This window comes from Monopterus albus, unplaced genomic scaffold, assembly GCF_001952655.1.
Source record: "Monopterus albus unplaced genomic scaffold, M_albus_1.0 scaffold210.1, whole genome shotgun sequence".
Lineage (NCBI taxonomy): Eukaryota > Metazoa > Chordata > Actinopteri > Synbranchiformes > Synbranchidae > Monopterus > Monopterus albus.
In genome coordinates, this window is record NW_018128090.1 from 102,013 (window position 1) to 120,386 (window position 18,374).

The 18,374-nt window shown below is 41.7% G+C and overlaps 1 protein-coding gene across 7 annotated transcripts in view; it reads right to left on the minus strand.

Moving 5' to 3' along the window:
* Window positions 1-18,374, minus strand: part of il16 (interleukin 16) — a 137,425-nt gene that overhangs the window by 90,753 nt on the left and 28,298 nt on the right. For 5 of the 7 annotated variants that reach the window (XM_020618875.1, XM_020618879.1, XM_020618878.1 and 2 more), the window contains exons 2-5: window positions 11,284-11,424; window positions 11,049-11,175; window positions 4,938-5,080; window positions 3,670-3,780 (exon numbers count right to left, since the gene is read on the minus strand). In XM_020618875.1, the coding sequence (XP_020474531.1) occupies window positions 3,670-3,780; window positions 4,938-5,080; window positions 11,049-11,175; window positions 11,284-11,424 (522 nt within the window). The remainder of the gene's footprint in view (window positions 1-3,669; window positions 3,781-4,937; window positions 5,081-11,048; window positions 11,176-11,283; window positions 11,425-18,374) is intronic. The other 2 variants (XM_020618877.1, XM_020618881.1) reach the window with 2 other exon arrangements.

The following is an 18,374-nucleotide window of genomic DNA, read 5'->3' on the forward strand; positions in this document are numbered from 1 at the left end:
TTTAAGATTTACCCAACACTGATGTAATATAAGAATTGAATTTTAATTTTCATGTAGGTGCATTGATGGGAATATGTGTGCCATCAATGCATCCAACCACATTTGGAAATCCTGAAGGGGATTCTAATTATTAGTTTATTTCCAGAGGTCACAGCAAGATGTTATTAACTGATCATCATTTTTCAGATTAGCCTTACTGAAACTAATTCAATACCACTAACCTACAATCCTGTGAAACTCCTCTTTAATGGCTCTGAGGGGTTTGTGCCCAGGAAACACAACAAAAATTCACAGAAAGCGCTTGAGGGTGAGGCACACTTTCCGAACTATTCTACATACTGTGGCCTTACTAATGTGCTCTGCATCCCCGATGTTATAAAGAAAACTGCCGTTTGCAACAAATCGTAACGCAACACAAAGCATCTGCTCGGATGTAAGAGCACGGCCACGATGGGTGATGTGTCTGATGTATGGGTGGATAAGATTAGTGATATGTTATGGACTCTCTAGAAAAACGGTACCGCTTAAATAAAAATACATGGGGATATGACAAAAAAATCAACTCGTGGCCTCAAAATCCTTTCCCGATGTAAATTCAATTCCCTGTGAATTAATACAGCCTCCTCATCTACAGGATCCTCTATAAATGGACATGCCATTTTGGTCTCTGCGTGACGGAAACATGTGCAATCTATGAATGTACTGAAAGATTAAATGAGGTAGGCTTATTTAAACACCTTTCACTTTAAAAAGGGGCGGAGACTGGAGGAAACTCTGGGTTTCCCGAACAAAACCTGCTCCCAACCAGGTTAGGTTCACAGAGTAAGTTGTCATAGTAACTGACTCTGAGTTTAGATTACCTCTCTTTTTGAAACGGGTTTAACTTACCCTGCTTTCATGGGTTTAAGTTACCTCCGTTTCTGGAACCGAAAACTCAGTTTTCCTCATTTCAGGGTTAACAAACTCAGAGTTTCAACAAAACCTCCTTCTTGAAATGGGCCCCAGGTGTTTTTGGTCTGAATGATCCAGAGTCACTTTGCTTTTAGGAAGGACCAGTCAGAACAGAGACTGTCCAATACTCCCAGTTAGGGAGCAGAAGACGCCAGTATAGGAGGGTCAATGAGCAATATAATCACAATGCCCCTAAACAGAATGTCTAATTGAGGTCTGTTTCAGATTTGAAAAGGTGGTTCACTGAGTAGGCAGGATAAAAGATTTTGCAATGGCTTTTTCATTCTACAGTACTTGGACGACAGTTAAACATCTTCACCACAATTTTTTTAATAATGCTTTACCCAGTGTTACAGAAGTGTAGTGGAAAAGCCTCTTAGTTTATTAGTTGTGAGATATAAAAATGTCTTTTTGAGAAAAGTGAGGCAAATTCACAACTCCCTTCACTTAGGGTTTCATAACCACACTTCCAGGAACTCATGAACATGCATTAACACAGCAACAATAGTGGCAACTGAGGCAAGACTAATGTCACAACAACAGCATACATCTAACACATAGGTTAGATGAATGTCTGTGGCAATTTCATTTAGCACACCAGCTGAGATGACAAAAGTATTACTAGCAAATACTGTGAAGACTTAGCTTGGTAGTCCACCAACATCCTCATAGGTATCTGGATGTCTTTTGTGGGCCTATACTGGAGGTCCATAGACATCCAAAACATATGCCAGTGTTTTGAGTCTGTTTTGGATGTCTACAGATCTCCAGTGTAGGTCCACAGAAGACATCCAGATAGTGAGCCTCTGCTGGACATTGGTGGATGTCCAAATTAAGTGTGGTTGACAGGTGCAGACATTTAACTAACTTTGAACATCCAAAACAGGCATTAGAGGTATTAGAGTTCTGAGTTATTGTTGAATGTCTGATGACCTCCAAAATATGTCCTGAATAGACATATACAGTGCCTTGCGAAAGTATTCGGCCCCCTTGAACTTTGCGACCTTTTGCCACATTTCAGGCTTCAAACATAAAGATATAAAACTGTAATGTTTTGTTAAGAATCAACAACAAGTGGGACACAATCATGTAGTGGAACGAAATTTATTGGATATTTCAAACGTTTTTAACAAATAAAAAACTGAAAAATTGGGCGTGCAAAATTATTCAGCCCCTTTACTTTCAGTGCAGCAAACTCTCTCCAGAAGTTCAGTGAGGATCTCTGAATGATCCAATGTTGACCTAAATAACTAATGATGATAAATAGAATCCACCTGTGTGTAATCAAGTCTCCGTATAAATGCACCTGCACTGTGATAGTCTCAGAGGTCCGTTTAAAGCACAGAGAGCATCATGAAGAACAAGGAACACACCAGGCAGATCTGAGATACTGTTGTGGAGAAGTTTAAAGCCGGATTTGGATACAAAAAGATTTCCCAAGCTAAACATCCCAAGGAGCACTGTGCAAGCAATAATATTGAAATGGAAGGAGTATCAGACCACTGCAAATCCACCAAGACCTGGCCGTCCCTCTAAACTTTCAGCTCATACAAGGAGAAGACTGATCAGAGAGACCTCTGAGACTATCACAGTGCAGGTGCATTTATATGGAGACTTGATTACACACAGGTGGATTCTATTTATCATCCTTTGTCATTTAGGTCAACATTGGATCATTCAGAGATCCTCACTGAACTTCTGGAGAGCGTTTGCTGCACTGAAAGTAAAGGGGCTGAATAATTTTGCACGCCCAATTTTTCAGTTTTTTATTTGTTAAAAAAGTTTGAAATATCCAATAAATTTCGTTCCACTTCATGATTGTGTCCCACTTGTTGTTGATTCTTCACAAAAAATTACAGTTTTATATCTTTATGTTTGCAGCCTGAAATGTGGCAAAAGGTCGCAAAGTTCAAGGGGGCCGAATACTTTCGCAAGGCACTGTAGATCTTATCTAGATGTACAGATATAAATACTTACTTTGGATGTCTTGTACAAACATCCAAATCTGTAATACATGGTCATGAATGTCAGAAATGGCCCTGGATGGGCATTCTGCCCTGTCTTGTACGTCAGACGTCCAAAATAATTCCAGACCAGATGTCCAAATATCCATTCTAATGTGTACTTCAACAGATGTAGAAAAGTGGTCTGTGCCAGATTAATAATACTGAACTTGTGTTAGACATCCAAAAACAAAAAAATTGTCATATCCAGACGCTGGGTATTGAACCTCTATCACACTTCTCACAAATTTACAGAAGAGGACTTGGACCAACTGACGGGATGTAGATGTCACATGCATGCAACGCCGGGGGTTTGCTGGGATTGTAGTCATAATCATAATATAAGGAACAGTGTAACTTGTTTTGCAAATACTGGTACACTGGTTATACCAAAGAAATAATCTAAGACATGAATATTAATTGTGTCAAAGTTCTTTTGTGATATGCTATAAAGTTGATGAAACCAGTGAAATATTGAGTTGCAATAATTAACTACAAAAATGAGAAATAAGATCATATAATGATAAAATGTCACTCTAAGCAACATAATGTAATGTATAACAAAATAATACAGAGACAGAAGTGCAAAAGGTTAAGTGAGATTGAAGGTTAAGGGTGATTGAAGAGCAGCAGGGAATACCTGTCCTACCTTTTGCTCACCACTAGAGAGAAATCAAACATATAGACAGTTTTGATGGAAATGTATGGTTCTTACCTTTCCATGACCCTTCATCAGCACAATATTACAGATTATGAAGGCTTGCGTGTTGCTGCACGAGTGTACCAGCTGAACAGAGCTGAGAGAGCGTGGGGGATTATGCACAGGCTGGAAAGGAGCAGCATTTAACACAGACACACACACACACACACACACACACACTGTGCTTCAATCATTTTAGGGGACATGACATTGATTTGCATAACATAAATGTAACTACTTACTGGAAGTAAGTAGTTACATTTTGTTACTATTATCAGGGGCAATTTATGGCATTTTTCATAAGTATTTACTTAGTTTTTGAAACCTCTGTTTTTCAACACAAATATATTATCTCCTACTTCAACTGCTGACTAGGTCTGGGTACCAGTGTCAATGATTTGTGTTCCTTTACAACTTTTATTTTCTTTCAACAAATTAACAAAAGCCACAATCCCTTACTGGCACATATCCAGATCACAAGCTTCCTCACATTAAGTGACACGTGTAGAGGATGTTTTGGTTTTCTGTTCAGCTCAGGCTGGTTTTTTTATCTGGTTTACCTAAACTAACACTATATAAAACTAAACAAGTTTGTATTGTATTGTGTTGATGTAGAAACCTTCCTGCCTGCTGACCATTCTCATTTGTTTGTCTGTGGTCTGCTGTCTTTGTCTTCTTTTGCCACAAGCCCCATCCTGGCTCATTCAAATGATTAGAGAAATTCTTCTTCAACACACTTTCAGCTATTTCAGCTATTAAAATGTTCAGCTCCTCAAAAACATTAATTGTTCTCTTCAAAACCGTACTAAACCTCACACTTTTTAAAATATTTAGCTTTATTTTGAAAATCTTGCCCCATTCAAATGAATGGGGAAATTTAACTTCAGCATAATTTCAGCTATCAAAATGTTAAGCTCAAGGACATTCGTGCTTCACTTCAGACGTTTTCTAAACTTCATAATTTTGAAATATTTAGCTTTATTCTGAAACTCTTCACCCATTCAAATGAATGGGAAAGATCTACTTCTGCATACTTTCAGCTATCAACAGCATTCTGGTGTCAAAATGTTCAGCATTTTCAGGGCAACCTTTCAGCACTCAGCATCCATACGCATTTTCTTCAGAAAATGCAATTCTCTAGTTCTAACTGGATTTGTGACACCTGTATAGGATGTGCACAAGTGAAATAATATTTTTTCTTACTTTGTGTTATCCTTACAATTAAATTTATCAACATGTAAGGTGTGATATTTGATACATCCTGTTTAGGTAAAATAAATTACCTGTGTAGTGGTGGGAGAAAACTCCAGCTGCTGGGACAGAGATTTCCTGTTTCCATATAAACCACCATGAGGATAACTGGCATACAGCTCTGCTGATTTCATGATGATACTTTCCAGATCCCCAATCCAGTAAGGATGAACACCTGGTTACACATACAGTATCATCAAAATATGACTTTAAGTTTGAAAGTAATTCCCTTCAACACCTGCCCTTTTGTAATAAAAAAGACCTGTGCCAGCAGTTCTTATGACCAACAGTGATACATTATAGTTAGGAGAACTCTAGTGACCATAATAATTTATGACGAGCAAACAAGGAAATGGGATGATGTAGTATAGGGAGCAACAAAGTCCACATTAATAAGATATGGGGTTGATGTATAGGTCAGAGAACACAGGACTTTCCCAGAGGAAACTGGTGTTCACTTCCTGTGTGACTTGCTTTTTAGCCATGAGGGTTTCATAACCTTTTCATTTAGCTTGGATGACTAGCTAAAACCAGTGTATAGACCATGGGCCACACAATGGCACTTATTGATTGCAGTGTCCAATACTAACTGTACAGTGCCTTGCGAAAGTATTCGGCCGCCTTGAACTTTGCGACCTTTTGCCACATTTCAGGCTTCAAACATAAAGATATAAAACTGTAATTTTTTGTGAAGAATCAACAACAAGTGGGACACAATCATGAAGTGGAACGAAATTTATTGGATATTTCAAACTTTTTTAACAAATAAAAAACTGAAAAATTGGCCGTGCAAAATTATTCAGCCCCGTTCAAATTGATGGGAAGATGGATGGAGCCAAATACAGGACCATTCTGGAAGGAAACCTGATGGAGTCTGCAAAAGACCTGAGACTGGGACGGAGATTTGTCTTCCAACAAGACAATGATCCAAAACATAAAGCAAAATCTACAATGGAATGGTTCACAAATAAACATATCCAGGTGTTAGAATGGCCAAGTCAAAGTCCAGACCTGAATCCAATCGAGAATCTGTGGAAAGAACTGAAAACTGCTGTTCACAAACGCTCTCTATCCAACCTCACTGAGCTCGAGCTGTTTTGCAAGGCGGAATGGGCAAAAATTTCAGTCTCTTGATGTGCAAAACTGATAGAGACATACCCCAAGTGACTTACAGCTGTAATCGCAGCAAAAGGTGGCGCTACAAAGTATTAACTTAAGGGGGCTGAATAATTTTGCATGCCCAATTTTTCAGTTTTTTATTTGTTAAAAACGTTTGAAATATCCAATAAATTTCGTTCCACTTCATGATTGTGTCCCACTTGTTGTTGATTCTTCACAAAAAATTACAGTTTTATATCTTTATGTTTGAAGCCTGAAATGTGGCAAAAGGTCACAAAGTTCAAGGGGGCCGAATACTTTCGCAAGGCACTGTATATAGTGCAGGTATATGGATACTACACATACTAATCTTTATGGTATACCCTTATTGCAGTTAGTATACAAATAATTTACATCCTACAGTATGTAAAATCAAAACAGAAAAAGGTGATGCGCAACTCAGCTTTGTCATGTATTACATTGAAAACAATATAGCAGTACATATGATCGGGCTAAGTGGTGAGCCAGGACAGAGTCTGGTAGGGTGTGTTGATGAACTGGCGATGAGGGCACGCCAGCACCCAGCTTAAGAACAGCCTGGCAGATTGCTTTCAGCTGTGCTGGGCGTGCCTCGTCACTTAGTTCAGTTGCTGGCAGGAGGCGGAGGTGACAGATGTGATACCTAATCAATTTTATTGTGTTCAAAATAAAAACTCACTTCAGTTCTGATGCTGCAACACATTCCAAAAAAGTTAGGATGGCTAAATTTCAGGGCCAGTAATGAGGTAAAACAATGAAATGGTGATTCCATTTGAACCACCTGGTGTCAACAGGTGACTGCATCATGATTTAGTACAAAAGTGGCATCCAGGAAAGGCCGAGGCCTTTAGGAGCAAAAATGAGCCAAGGACCGCCAGTTTGCCAACATGCAGATGTGGAAAAAATTGTTGGTACCCTTTTGTTAAAGAAAGAGAAACTCACAATGGTCACTGAAATAACGTGAAACTGACAAAAGTAGTAATAAATAAAAATTTACTGAAAATTAACTAATGAAAATCAGTAATTGCTTTTGAATTGTAGTTTAACAGAAGCATTTTAAAAAACAAACAAATGATGGTACCCCTATAGAAAGGACTGAAAATAATTTGACCACAGGGACATGTTAAACTGAAGTGTGTCCTCTAATTAGCATCACAGGTGTCTTCAAGGATAATGCGAATGGTAACCAAAGAGCCCAGAACAACTTCCAAAGAGATTAGAGGTGAACTCCAAAGTCAAGGTACATCAGTGTCAGATTGCACCATCCGTCTCTGTTAGAGCCACAGTGGACTTCGTGGAAGACGACTGAGGACTCCACTGTTGAAAGTGTAGTTGTTAAAATCAAACAAGTTACCAGTCCAGAGGTAATATGTAATAGAATAGTATGTAGTTCATATATAGATATTATTTGTAATTGTTTTGTAAGGGTGAGCTAAGTGTTTATATACAGTGGTGTGAAAAAGTGTTTGCCCCCTTACTGATTTCTTATCTTTTTGCATGTTTGTCACACTGTAATGTTTCAGATCGTCAAACAAAGTTATATATTAGTCAAAGATAACACAAGTAAACACATCATGCAGTTTTTAAATGAAGGTTTTTATTATTAAGGGAAAACAAAATCCAAAACTATAGATCCCTGTGTGAACAAGTGTTTGCCCCCCTGTCAAAACACTGGTTTATCGCACCTGAGTTCATCTGTACTTTAAGACAGTGATAGCTGGCCGTTAAACCCTCATTCTGCCCCTTGTGTTTTTAATGAAGCTGTATTGACAGTATCGTTTTACAAAGTCCACATAACTGCAGCTGTGCGATAGGTCAGATTTCAAATGAATCTTCACAAAGACGTTATCTTCTTCATTCTAGCAGACTTTAATATTTAGTTATTACTTATTATTTCTTAATATAAATTAAGCATGCTAACCATGTTTAATAGATCTTTGACTAGAAATATGAAACCTAGTGTAGCAGGTAATAATTATTTATCTGGTGCTGTACCTGTATGATAAGGACTATGGTCAGACACTTCTAGTGCATAAACCATGACCTAAACAAAAACATGCCTTTGCAGTGTGAATACAGGACTTCAGGCAGTCACGCTCTGGTTTGTGTGTTTTTGAGAACAAAGCGTCTTCTAGTGGTGACACAGTGGAAAACAAGGAATACCTCTTTAGTGGGTGTGTTTCTTGTGAAATGTATCAGTTGAAAGGGGGGCTCATGGAAGGCTGATGGGAACTGCACGCCAGCAGAAAGCCATTCAGCAATCCTGAGTGGCTACATCTGTATTTGGAGATTTTCTCCAATGTTTTCAGAGACATGAGTACTAGCTAGCAGACCAAGCTGCCTCTACTGTGTTCTTTTGTCTTCATCATCAGACTCACACTGCACTAAAATTTACTGCTGTCTCAAATATTCAAATACTAAAACTGAAAACCAATTACCTACTCAACGATCAAATATTTGAATAGTCAGGTAATTGGGTCCAGCTGTAGTTGAAATTAACTCAGATAAATCTATGGGAAGGAAACAGCCAAAATATAAATGAGGCCTTCAGACATCTTTAGTGCTGTTGTACTTTTGATATATAATTCAGGGAGCAGATACAGTGTCTGTGGGTTTTGGGAGGATGACACCTGTAAGAAAACTGCAGACTCTAAAGGCTGGATGATGAAAAATATCAGGGAGAGTGGAACCTATTTTATTTATTTCATAATCATGACATACATAAACTGTAATAATAATTTTGCTCTTCTTAAAAAGAACAAAATATAGTATACTCTGTATAACCACATATCTCAAAGATGAGTGTAGTGGTTGAAAATAAACAAGGTTCCAGAGGTAATATGTAATAGAACAGTATGTAGTTCATATTTAGATATTATTTGTAATAGTTTTGTAAAGGATGTAAGGCTGAGCTCAGTGTGTACGGAAGCTTGATCTGTTTCTTGAGCAGGCAAGAATATCTTGTGCTGTGTCCCCCTTGTTTAACCTATGGGTCAACATCCCAAGTGACTTCCTCCTCAGATAGGGAATGGATATACTGTAGTTGCAGCCTTATGTGAACGGTTCAATGCTTTTGTTCACGTTTAGAAAAAGGAAATGTGTGCTAGGTCAATGCAACCTAGAAGTTCATGTACTGGACATCTTAGACAGTGTTCGGAAGAAGGGGTGTGGAGCTGGAATGAGACTGTGTCTCTGGCTCAGGCCATAGAAGGCTGTGTAACTGCGAGAAGATAAAGGCTAGGATAGCTGGGGTAGAAGGAGAAGGAGAAGTAGAAAGGATGGTGCAGCAGTTGTGAGAGTGAGCTTGGACCCGGCCAACCGGGGGGACCCTGTGACCAAGACTGACTGGCTGTGACAAAGAATGACTGGCGCTGTGATAATCTTATTTAATACTGTACCTATCCCATATTATTAAATGATTACTTAAATTGGGATGATTTGTCTGACTTAATTTAGTCGGTATTACATTCTAGCCACGACAAACCTTGTTGTCTCGCGTTGTCTCTGCAGGTAGGAGCCTAAGGTGGGAGAATTTTAAATTTAGGGTACAATGAAATCGCAAGACTATCAAGGCATTCTGGGGGGAAATGTGCTGCCCAGTGTCAGAAACCTTGGGCTCAGTTGCAGGTCATGGGTCCTTCAACAGGATAATGACCCAAAACACAGCTAAAAAAAACACCCAAGAATGGCTAAGAACAAAACACTGGACTGTTCTGAAGTGGCCTTCTATGAGCCCTGGTTTAAATCCCATTGAACATCTGTGGAAAGAGCTGAAATATGTAGTCTAGAGAAGGCACCTTCCAAACCTAAGACAGCTGGAGCAGTTTGCTCATGAGGAGTGGGCCAAAATATCTGTCAACAGTTGCAGAAGTCTCATTGGGAGTTACCGAAATAGCTTGATTGCAGTGATTGCCTCAAAATGTTGTGCAACAAAATCACACTGTGGTAAATGCTTTACTGTCCCAACTTTTCTAAAATGAGTTGCAGCATCAAAACTTAAGTGAGTGTTTATTTTGAACAAAGAATAAAACTGATGAGGTATCACATCAAATAATGTGCTGCTGTGTTTTCAAAGTAATACAGATCAAAGATGATTTACACATCACTATTTTTAGTTTTGATTTTACATACTGTCCAAATGTTTCCTGACTTAGGGCTGCATACAGTTTTATACCAATGGCACACAATGCAATACATATGGTAAGGTGTCAAACTGCAAACTAAGATGCCACTGCCAATTAAACTTAACAAAAAGGAAGCACAATCATATTCCAAAAATGTTAGTATTTTTTTTAATTTTCTGATTAATTCCTGTAGCTGATTTTCCAACTCTCTATGCAGTTAAATTTCTTTTTCTTTTTTTTGGAGTTGTGAGCAGATGCTTCATTACTTCTGTACATTGTAGAGCTTAACATTCCCTTAGATCTCAGTAGTAACGACTTCATGAGCTTTTAGCGAACATGTCCATGCAGATTCTCAGTCATCCAGGTCATAATAGTAGGTTTCTTCCGGAGTTTTTCCTCCCTGGTGTGTTGCCAAATGCTGCTCAAGAGGGATTTCTTGGGGTTTTCCTCTATAAACTTTGTAAAGTGTTCTGAGATGACTTTTGCTGTGATTTGGCACTATACAAATAAAAGTGAGTTGAACTGAATTGAAATTGTGAAAGAATACTTTTCCACTCACTATTTCAGTATAAGCACAAAGTGGTGCATAACCAAAACTTGCTAAGAATTAATATGATTCTGATTAGCAACACAGCTTTCTTTGAGAGGAGTAGTTTCCTCCCCATTTTGTTTGCATTATATTTCCAACTTCTTTGCATACACAGAAGAGCAATTCTGTGTATGCAAATGAGTGACAAATTTTAATGTTAAATTCTTTCTACAAATAAATGGAAATGCCACTGTGTGCAATATAAAATTGATCACAGAAATGAATCAACATACAGCTAACGTAGTTGCACTGTTACTAGTAGTATCAATAAATAGTATGTCAAGTAATTTTACCAATGAGGAAATGATACACACTGGTTGAACTGGAGCGTGTCCTATTGCTGGCCATTTGTCCTGGTGGGATTTGCTCAGTTTTCTCCATTTCCCAGCATCTCTCCTCATTTACTTCTGGGATGGGTAACTGCACACATATGCACAAAGATCAAGATGCCTGGCAAATTCTAGTGTATGGAAAAATATTTAAGCAATGGACCAATTATTTGAATACGCCAGTGAAAGATTAGTTTACCTTGAGGTGATTGTTATTGGCTGCAAAATCTTCATCATATCCAGACAGCAATAGAGAATCAGATGGCGAAATGAGAGCCTGATGCTGTGGACTCGTAGTCGTACTATGTGAATGGAGCAATTCTTCACATGTGGAAATGACCTAAAGTATATGACACACATTTCAGTTGTGGTCCAGCATGAGTGACAGCAGCTCACCTCAGCAGTTGATGGTTTAGGGTCATCGGACTGCACACCTGTGGTTAATATACCTTTAGAGTTCATTTCAGCCTTACTTCATTTACTGTTATGGCCAAAAATATTGCCACCTCTGCATTTCTGTCAGATAACACATCACTTCTCTCAGAAAACTGTTGCAATTACAAATTCTTTGGTATTCTCATGTTTATTTTCTTTTTTTGCATTGGAACAACAAAAAAGCAGAAAAAAAGCCAAATCTGATCCATTCCACACAGAACTCCAAGAATGGACTGGACAGGATTATTGACACCGTCAGCTTATTTGGTAGCCCACCCTCTGGACAAAATAATCAATAATAATAATCAATCGCTTCCTGTAACCATCAGTGAGTTTCTTCAACCTCTACTGGAGTTTTGGACCACTCTTATTCTGCCAGCTCAGATTTGAAGGGTTCCTTCTCCCAGCTGCTGTTCTGAGATCTCTATACAGGAGCTCTATGAGATTTAGATCTGGACTCATTGCTGGCCACTTCAGAACTCTCCAGCTCATTGTCTGAAACCATCTCTGATGCTTTGTGAAGTCTGCTTTTGGTCATTGTCCTGCTGCAAGACCCATGACCTCTGACAGAGACCCAACTTTCTGACACTGGGCCCTAGAATTCATTGGTAGTCTTTAGATGTCACACACACAGTTAAGACATCCAATGGCTGAAGCAGCAAAGCAGCCCCAGAACATCAGTGAACCTCTACCGTGTTTGACTGTAGGTAGGTAGGTAGGTACTTTATTGATCCCTCATTGGGGAAATTTCAGTGTTTCAGCAGTAATGGAGAACAAACAACATAACACCATGAGAAACAAACACCACACACATATCTTGATAAACAAACAAGCAGCAATAGAGAACAGACAACATAACACCATGAGAACAAGCACCACACACACATCCTGATAAATAAATTCCAAGTACTCAAAAATAGACAGAATCAAGTATTTGAATAATCAGAACAGAATTTACGTATGTGCATATTAACCATGCATTTTACTCCAGGATTTGAGTATTGCACCTCAGTTGACTACTACATAGTCCGTCATACTATCACCTAGCTTATCCCTGCAGTGATGTATTGTACAGTTTGATTGCTGTGGGGAGGAACAACCTATGGTAATGCTCCTTCTTACACTGGGGATGTAACAGTCTTGCGCTAAAGGAACTGTTCAGAACCTCTACTGTGTAGTGCAGGGGATGGGAGGGGTCATGCATGATGGATGTTAGTTTTACCAGCATCCTTCTGTCTGCCACCTCCTCAATGGAATCCAGGGGGCAGCCCAGGACAGACCCAGCTCTCTTGACCAGCTTGTTTAGTCTCTTTCTGTCCCTGTCCGTGCTACCTTCCACCCTGCTCACAACAGCGTACAAAACAGCAGATGCCATTACAGTATCTTAAAATGTCTGAAGGAGTGCCCCCCGCACACCAAAGGACCTCATTCTCCTCAACAAGTGGAGGCGGCTCTGGCCCTTCTTGTACAGGGCATCAGTGTTTTCAGTCCAATTCATTTTTTTTGTTGAGGTGGACCCCCAGGTATTTAAAGGTGTCCACAATCTCAATGACTGAGCCCGGAGTGAGTGCTGGTGATTTCCGCCAGGGATCAGTCACCATCTCTTGCTGGTGTTCAGGACCAGTTGATTTTCCTCACACCACTTCTCAAAGTCACTAACAACCCCCCGTATTTCTGCTCATCCCCCCCGATACACATCCAACAATGGCGGTGTCATCAAAGAACTTTTGTAGGTGACACTGGTGGGAGTTGTACTTGAAGCCCGACGTGTAAAGGGTGAACAGAAAGGGGGAAAGCACCGTCCCCTGGGGCTACCTCGTGCTGCAGACCACCACTTGCGACACACAGTCACGCACGCAGCCTGACAAACTGAGGTCTATTTGTGAGGTAGTTAATGGCCCATGTGGACAGGTGTTGGTCCACACCTGCCCCCTCCAACTTCCCCCTCAGCAGTGATAGCTGGATTGTGTTGAAAGCACTGGAGAAGTCAAAGAACATGACCATCACCATGCTTCCGGGGGACTCCAGATGAGATAGGGCTTGATGCAGCATGTAGGTAATGGCGTCATCAACCCCAGTGCCAGGAGGGTATGCAAACTGCAGCGGGTCAAGCGCCAAGCTCACCTGGGCACGGAGGTGGCCGAGGACAATCCTCTCCATTGTCTTCATCCGGTGGGAGGTCAGGGCAATGGGTCTGTAATGGTTCGGCTCCTTAGGATGAGGTATTTTGGGAACTGGGACAACACAGGATGTCTTCCATAGGGCTGGGACTCTCTCCAGGCTAAGACTCAGATTAAACCTCACTGAGCTGGTCTGCACACTCCCTGAGGACCCTGGGGCTGATGTGGTCAGGGCTTGTTGCCTTCCTGGCCTTAATCCTCCTTAACTCCCTCCTGACTTGGTCTGCCATGAGGCGGAGGGGGCTGGTGGGTGGTGACTGCTCAGGAGCTGTGGGATGTTGAGAAAACCCCATGACAGTGGGAGGAGGGGCAAGGCCTAGCTGAGGTGTGAGCAGCTGCGGGTGCAGGGAGACAACTGACCTGGAGAAGTAAGTCAGGGAGGCTGGTAGGGTGGGGGATGAGGACTGGGTAGAGTCAAATCTATTAAAAAACAGATTCAGTTCATTTGCCCAGGCTTTGTTCCCCGCAACCTAGTGACCATCTCCACTTTTACCATGACCCGAGATGTGGTTCAGGCCTCTCCACACCTCACACACGTTATTATTCTCCATGCTCTGCTCCAGCTTCTTCCTGTAGCTAGCCTTGCACCTATGGATCATGTACTTTAGTTCTGCTGCATCCTGCTCAGCTCCTCCTTGTCCCCTGAGAGGAAAGCTCTCTTCTTCTCATTTAGCAGTACTTTTAACTTGGGGCTCACCTACGGCTTGTTGTTAGGAAAACACCGGAACACTCTCCTGGATGGTACGGTATTTTCCACACAAAAGTTTATGTAATCCAAAACACTGTGTGTTAGGCTGTCTTCTCCATGAGGACTGCAGAGGATGTCCTAGTCTGTGGTGTGAAAACAGTCCCTCAGCTGCTCAACTGTCCATACCTTTACTACCCTGAGGTGACGCTTTTTTCACCAATGGAGTATACACTGGAAATAGGTGAACAAGGTTGTGGTCAGAGTGACCTAGATGGGGGAGGGGGTGGAGGAGTTTTATTGTCCCTTGTGCGGCAATTTACATACTGGGTGAAGTTTGGGGAGAGAAGCATGGTTAAAGTCCCCCCGAGGTAAGAATTAAAGCCTGTGGATGTTGTGACTACATCCCAGCTATGGTGCTCAGCGCGCGCTGACATGCAGCCTTAGCGTCAGCCGAAGGATTAATGTATACCATCACCACAATCACATGGGAGTGCTCCCTGGTGATGTAGTACGGCCGTACACTGATAGCTAATAGTTCAATGTCTCTGCTACAGAATATTTCCTTAACAGTTATGTGTCCAGGATTGCACCATCTGTTATTAAAGTACACTGCCAAACCTCCACCTTTCCTCTTACCACAGTCAGCCATGCTTCGATCTGCCCGAATTAGCTTAAATCCTTGTAAGGAGACCACAGAATCTGGAGTGTTGTTGTTCAGCCAGGTCTCGGTGAAGCATAGCAGGCTGCTCTCCCTATACTCATGTTGCAGTCTCATTAGCACTGTTAGCTTGTCCATCTTGCTGGAGAGGGGCCGCACGTTACCCATAACGACAGATGGTAAACATGACTTATACCTTCGTTTCATCTCCCGGTGCTTTATGCCAGCTCTGCAGCCCAGCATTTTACGCCGTGTTTCTGAGGGAATCTCCAGCTTCTCCTTGTGAGGTGGCCGGTTGCTTCTGAGTGCTAGTAGTTGGCTTCGAGTGTAAACAATGCGACCGGCATCTCCTGACTCCGGAGCTTGCAAAATAGTAAGAGTCATAATGCAAACCCAGTAACAATTTGTATCCTGGTAGCACAGCACTACTAAGGACTACAGCAAGAGAATAACACAAAGCAAACACTGGAAAACTTAATAAAAACACAAAAGAAAACATGACGAGACCAGAACTGCTGAAACTTGCTGCCACTCCACGCAGCGCATGCATAAGTAGGGACGTGGTCTTTTCTTTGAAGGCCTCATTTTGTTTTCTGAAAACAGCAGAATGATGTGTTCGACCAAATAGCTCTATTTTTGTCTCATTTGTCCACAGGACATTCTCAAGTACATTTTGACAAACTCCAATTTAGCTTCTTTATATTCCTATGTCAGCAGTGGGGTCCCCTGGGTCTTCTACCATAGTGTCCCTTATCATTCAGATGGTGACAGGAAGCAGGCCACAGGACCAGTCTCTGATGTTCCTCAGGTGGTCTCCCATCCACTCACTGGCCAGGATCAGCTCTGCTCAACTTTATGGAGCATAGTGGCTGTAGGTAAATAACACGCATACATCCTGACTTTCTTCTTTCTCTTTCTCTGGGTTTTAAACAATATTTAAGAACCAAAATACAAAACAGTCACATAAACAGCCACAAGAATAAAAATATGCTGAGCTCTGAAAACTGTTTCTGCTTAGGCAGCCTGAGGACAGACAGATATCCATAAGCCAAAAAAGGATCAAACCTCTAAAGCAGGTGACTTTCGACACAGTAGAGGATGAGAGTAGACAGACAGAAAACAAATCTGGCCTTGGTAACAAGAGTCAGGATGGAGGGACTGTATTGGCAGCAGGTAGGGTAGAGTGAGTGCAGGGAGAATAACCTATCCAACAGCAGGCAGGGTGGAGCAGGTACTGAGAGAATAACCAGGCAAATGGCAGACAGGAACTGGGCAGAAAACGAGTTAGCAGGCAGAAACCCAGCCTGGCATCAGCAACAGGTAACAGGGTCAGAATAGCCGATGGGGCTGCAACTAGGAAAGTGGAAAAACAAGCAGCCAGGTTACAGGTCAGGAAATTGATGTACGGGCAGGCACAATACAGATCCAGTGACATGTATTCTGTTTTACCACAACTGAATTTCATTCCTCTTCTTTCCAGAGCAGACCTCCACCTGCTCTCTGCTCTCATTACAGATCACAATGTCATCCGCAAACATCATTGTCCACAGAGATTCCTGTCTGATCTCATCTGTCAACCTGTCCATCACCATAGCAAACAAGAAGGGACTCAAAGTCGATCCTTGATGTAGCCCCACCTCCACTTTGAACTCCTCTGTCTGATCTACAGCACATCTCACTAATGTCGTACTCCTCTCATACATATCCTGAACTACTCTGATGTTCTTCTCTGCCACTCCTGACATCCTCATACCATAGCTCTTCTCTCGGCACTCTGTTGTACGCTTTTAGTAACTTTAGCAGCACTGGTATGAGTATTGATTGAAAATGTGATCACTGAAATGGAGGAAGACAGAAGAACACCAGAAAGGTGACTGCTGAAGATGCCAAACTTGACCCACTGGGAGGAGCTGGAAACAAGTGCAGGAAAGGGATGCCTGGATAGACGTGATAGACAGCGGCAGAATGAGGAGAAATGAACGGATAGCAGAGCTCATGAGAACTGCCACCACATAGTCAGATGTTAAGGCAGGAGCTTCATAATGGTAAAAAAAAAACAAAACAAGGTATTATAAGCCTAACGTTCAGTGAATGTTAGGGGAAGGCTCTAAGAAAGATGCAATATGTCGTTCCAGCAGCATTTGGTGAATCTTCACAAAAATGTGGCTTGCAGAACATTCTGTGAAGGTTTGGGGAATCCCCAATGTGAACATTAGCTGTCAGGTCCGCTTGGCGTGACCTGCCTCGCTTCTGCCTTTCTCTCTCCTGCTCGCTCTTTTTTTGCGGGATCGGTTCCTCAGCTGTGTCGCATTCTGTAATTAGTGACTTGTGGGTTGTTGCGGCACAGCTGAGGCGCATTACTGTAATTACTTTCTGACCTTATACCTCTGGCAGACACTCCATCATCTACATAACTTACATTATATGTACCTGTGTGGTATGTGTCATATGTCTCTAGATTTCCACACTGACAGTTTCTGTGTGCTGTGGTTTTCTTTTGTACGTTGTATTTACATGTGTTTACTCATTACGTGGTTTAGATTTTCTACACTGACAGTCCCTGTACGGTAAATTATCTTTCAGTACGTAGTACACATGTGTGAAGCAATATGAACTCGAGATCAATGCTGACAGTCCCTGTGCTGTTGATGTCGGTTTGTTTGCTACTCTTTTTCTCCTGTCTGTCCTCATCCTCCTACTCTCCTGGTTCCTGCCATCAGCCTGTCTACTCACCTGTTCGTCCTGGTCTCCTCAGCCATCTCTGCCCTACCCTGGTTCAGTACTATACATGACGCTGTTATGTTGTTACTTTGTGTTTTTTCCATTAAACCTCCATTTGTCTACTAGCACCTGGGTCTCCAAACTTGAGTCCTACCTCAGTTCTCCCTCACCCTCCTGGTGAGGGGGACTAACCATAACAGAATGCTCCAACCTACAATGGACTCAGCCGGCTCAGGTACTAGCCTTCCCTCATCTTCATTCACCAACCATAGTCAGAATCCGCCCTGGTCACAGAACATTGTGACCTATCTTAGCCCAGCAGAAGCCCAGGACATTTACCAGCAGCTAAAGACTCAAATGTATTCCCCCTTTTTGTTTCTCTGTGAGGTAGCTCCCAAGCCCTCACCTCCACAGTCTATTTTGCCCTCCATGCGGCTGGGCTCCTTTTTTCTGTCTCCTGTCCCCGAGCCTGCTCCAGTTTCCACCGGTTTTGCCTCCTCACCCTATGCTGGTACGTGGTAGGCCCTTTGTCCAGGTGGTCCTGGAGGGGGATGGAGCAGGAGGAAGGGTCGACCCCAGCCAGCTCCTCACCAGCTTTGGCCTCCACG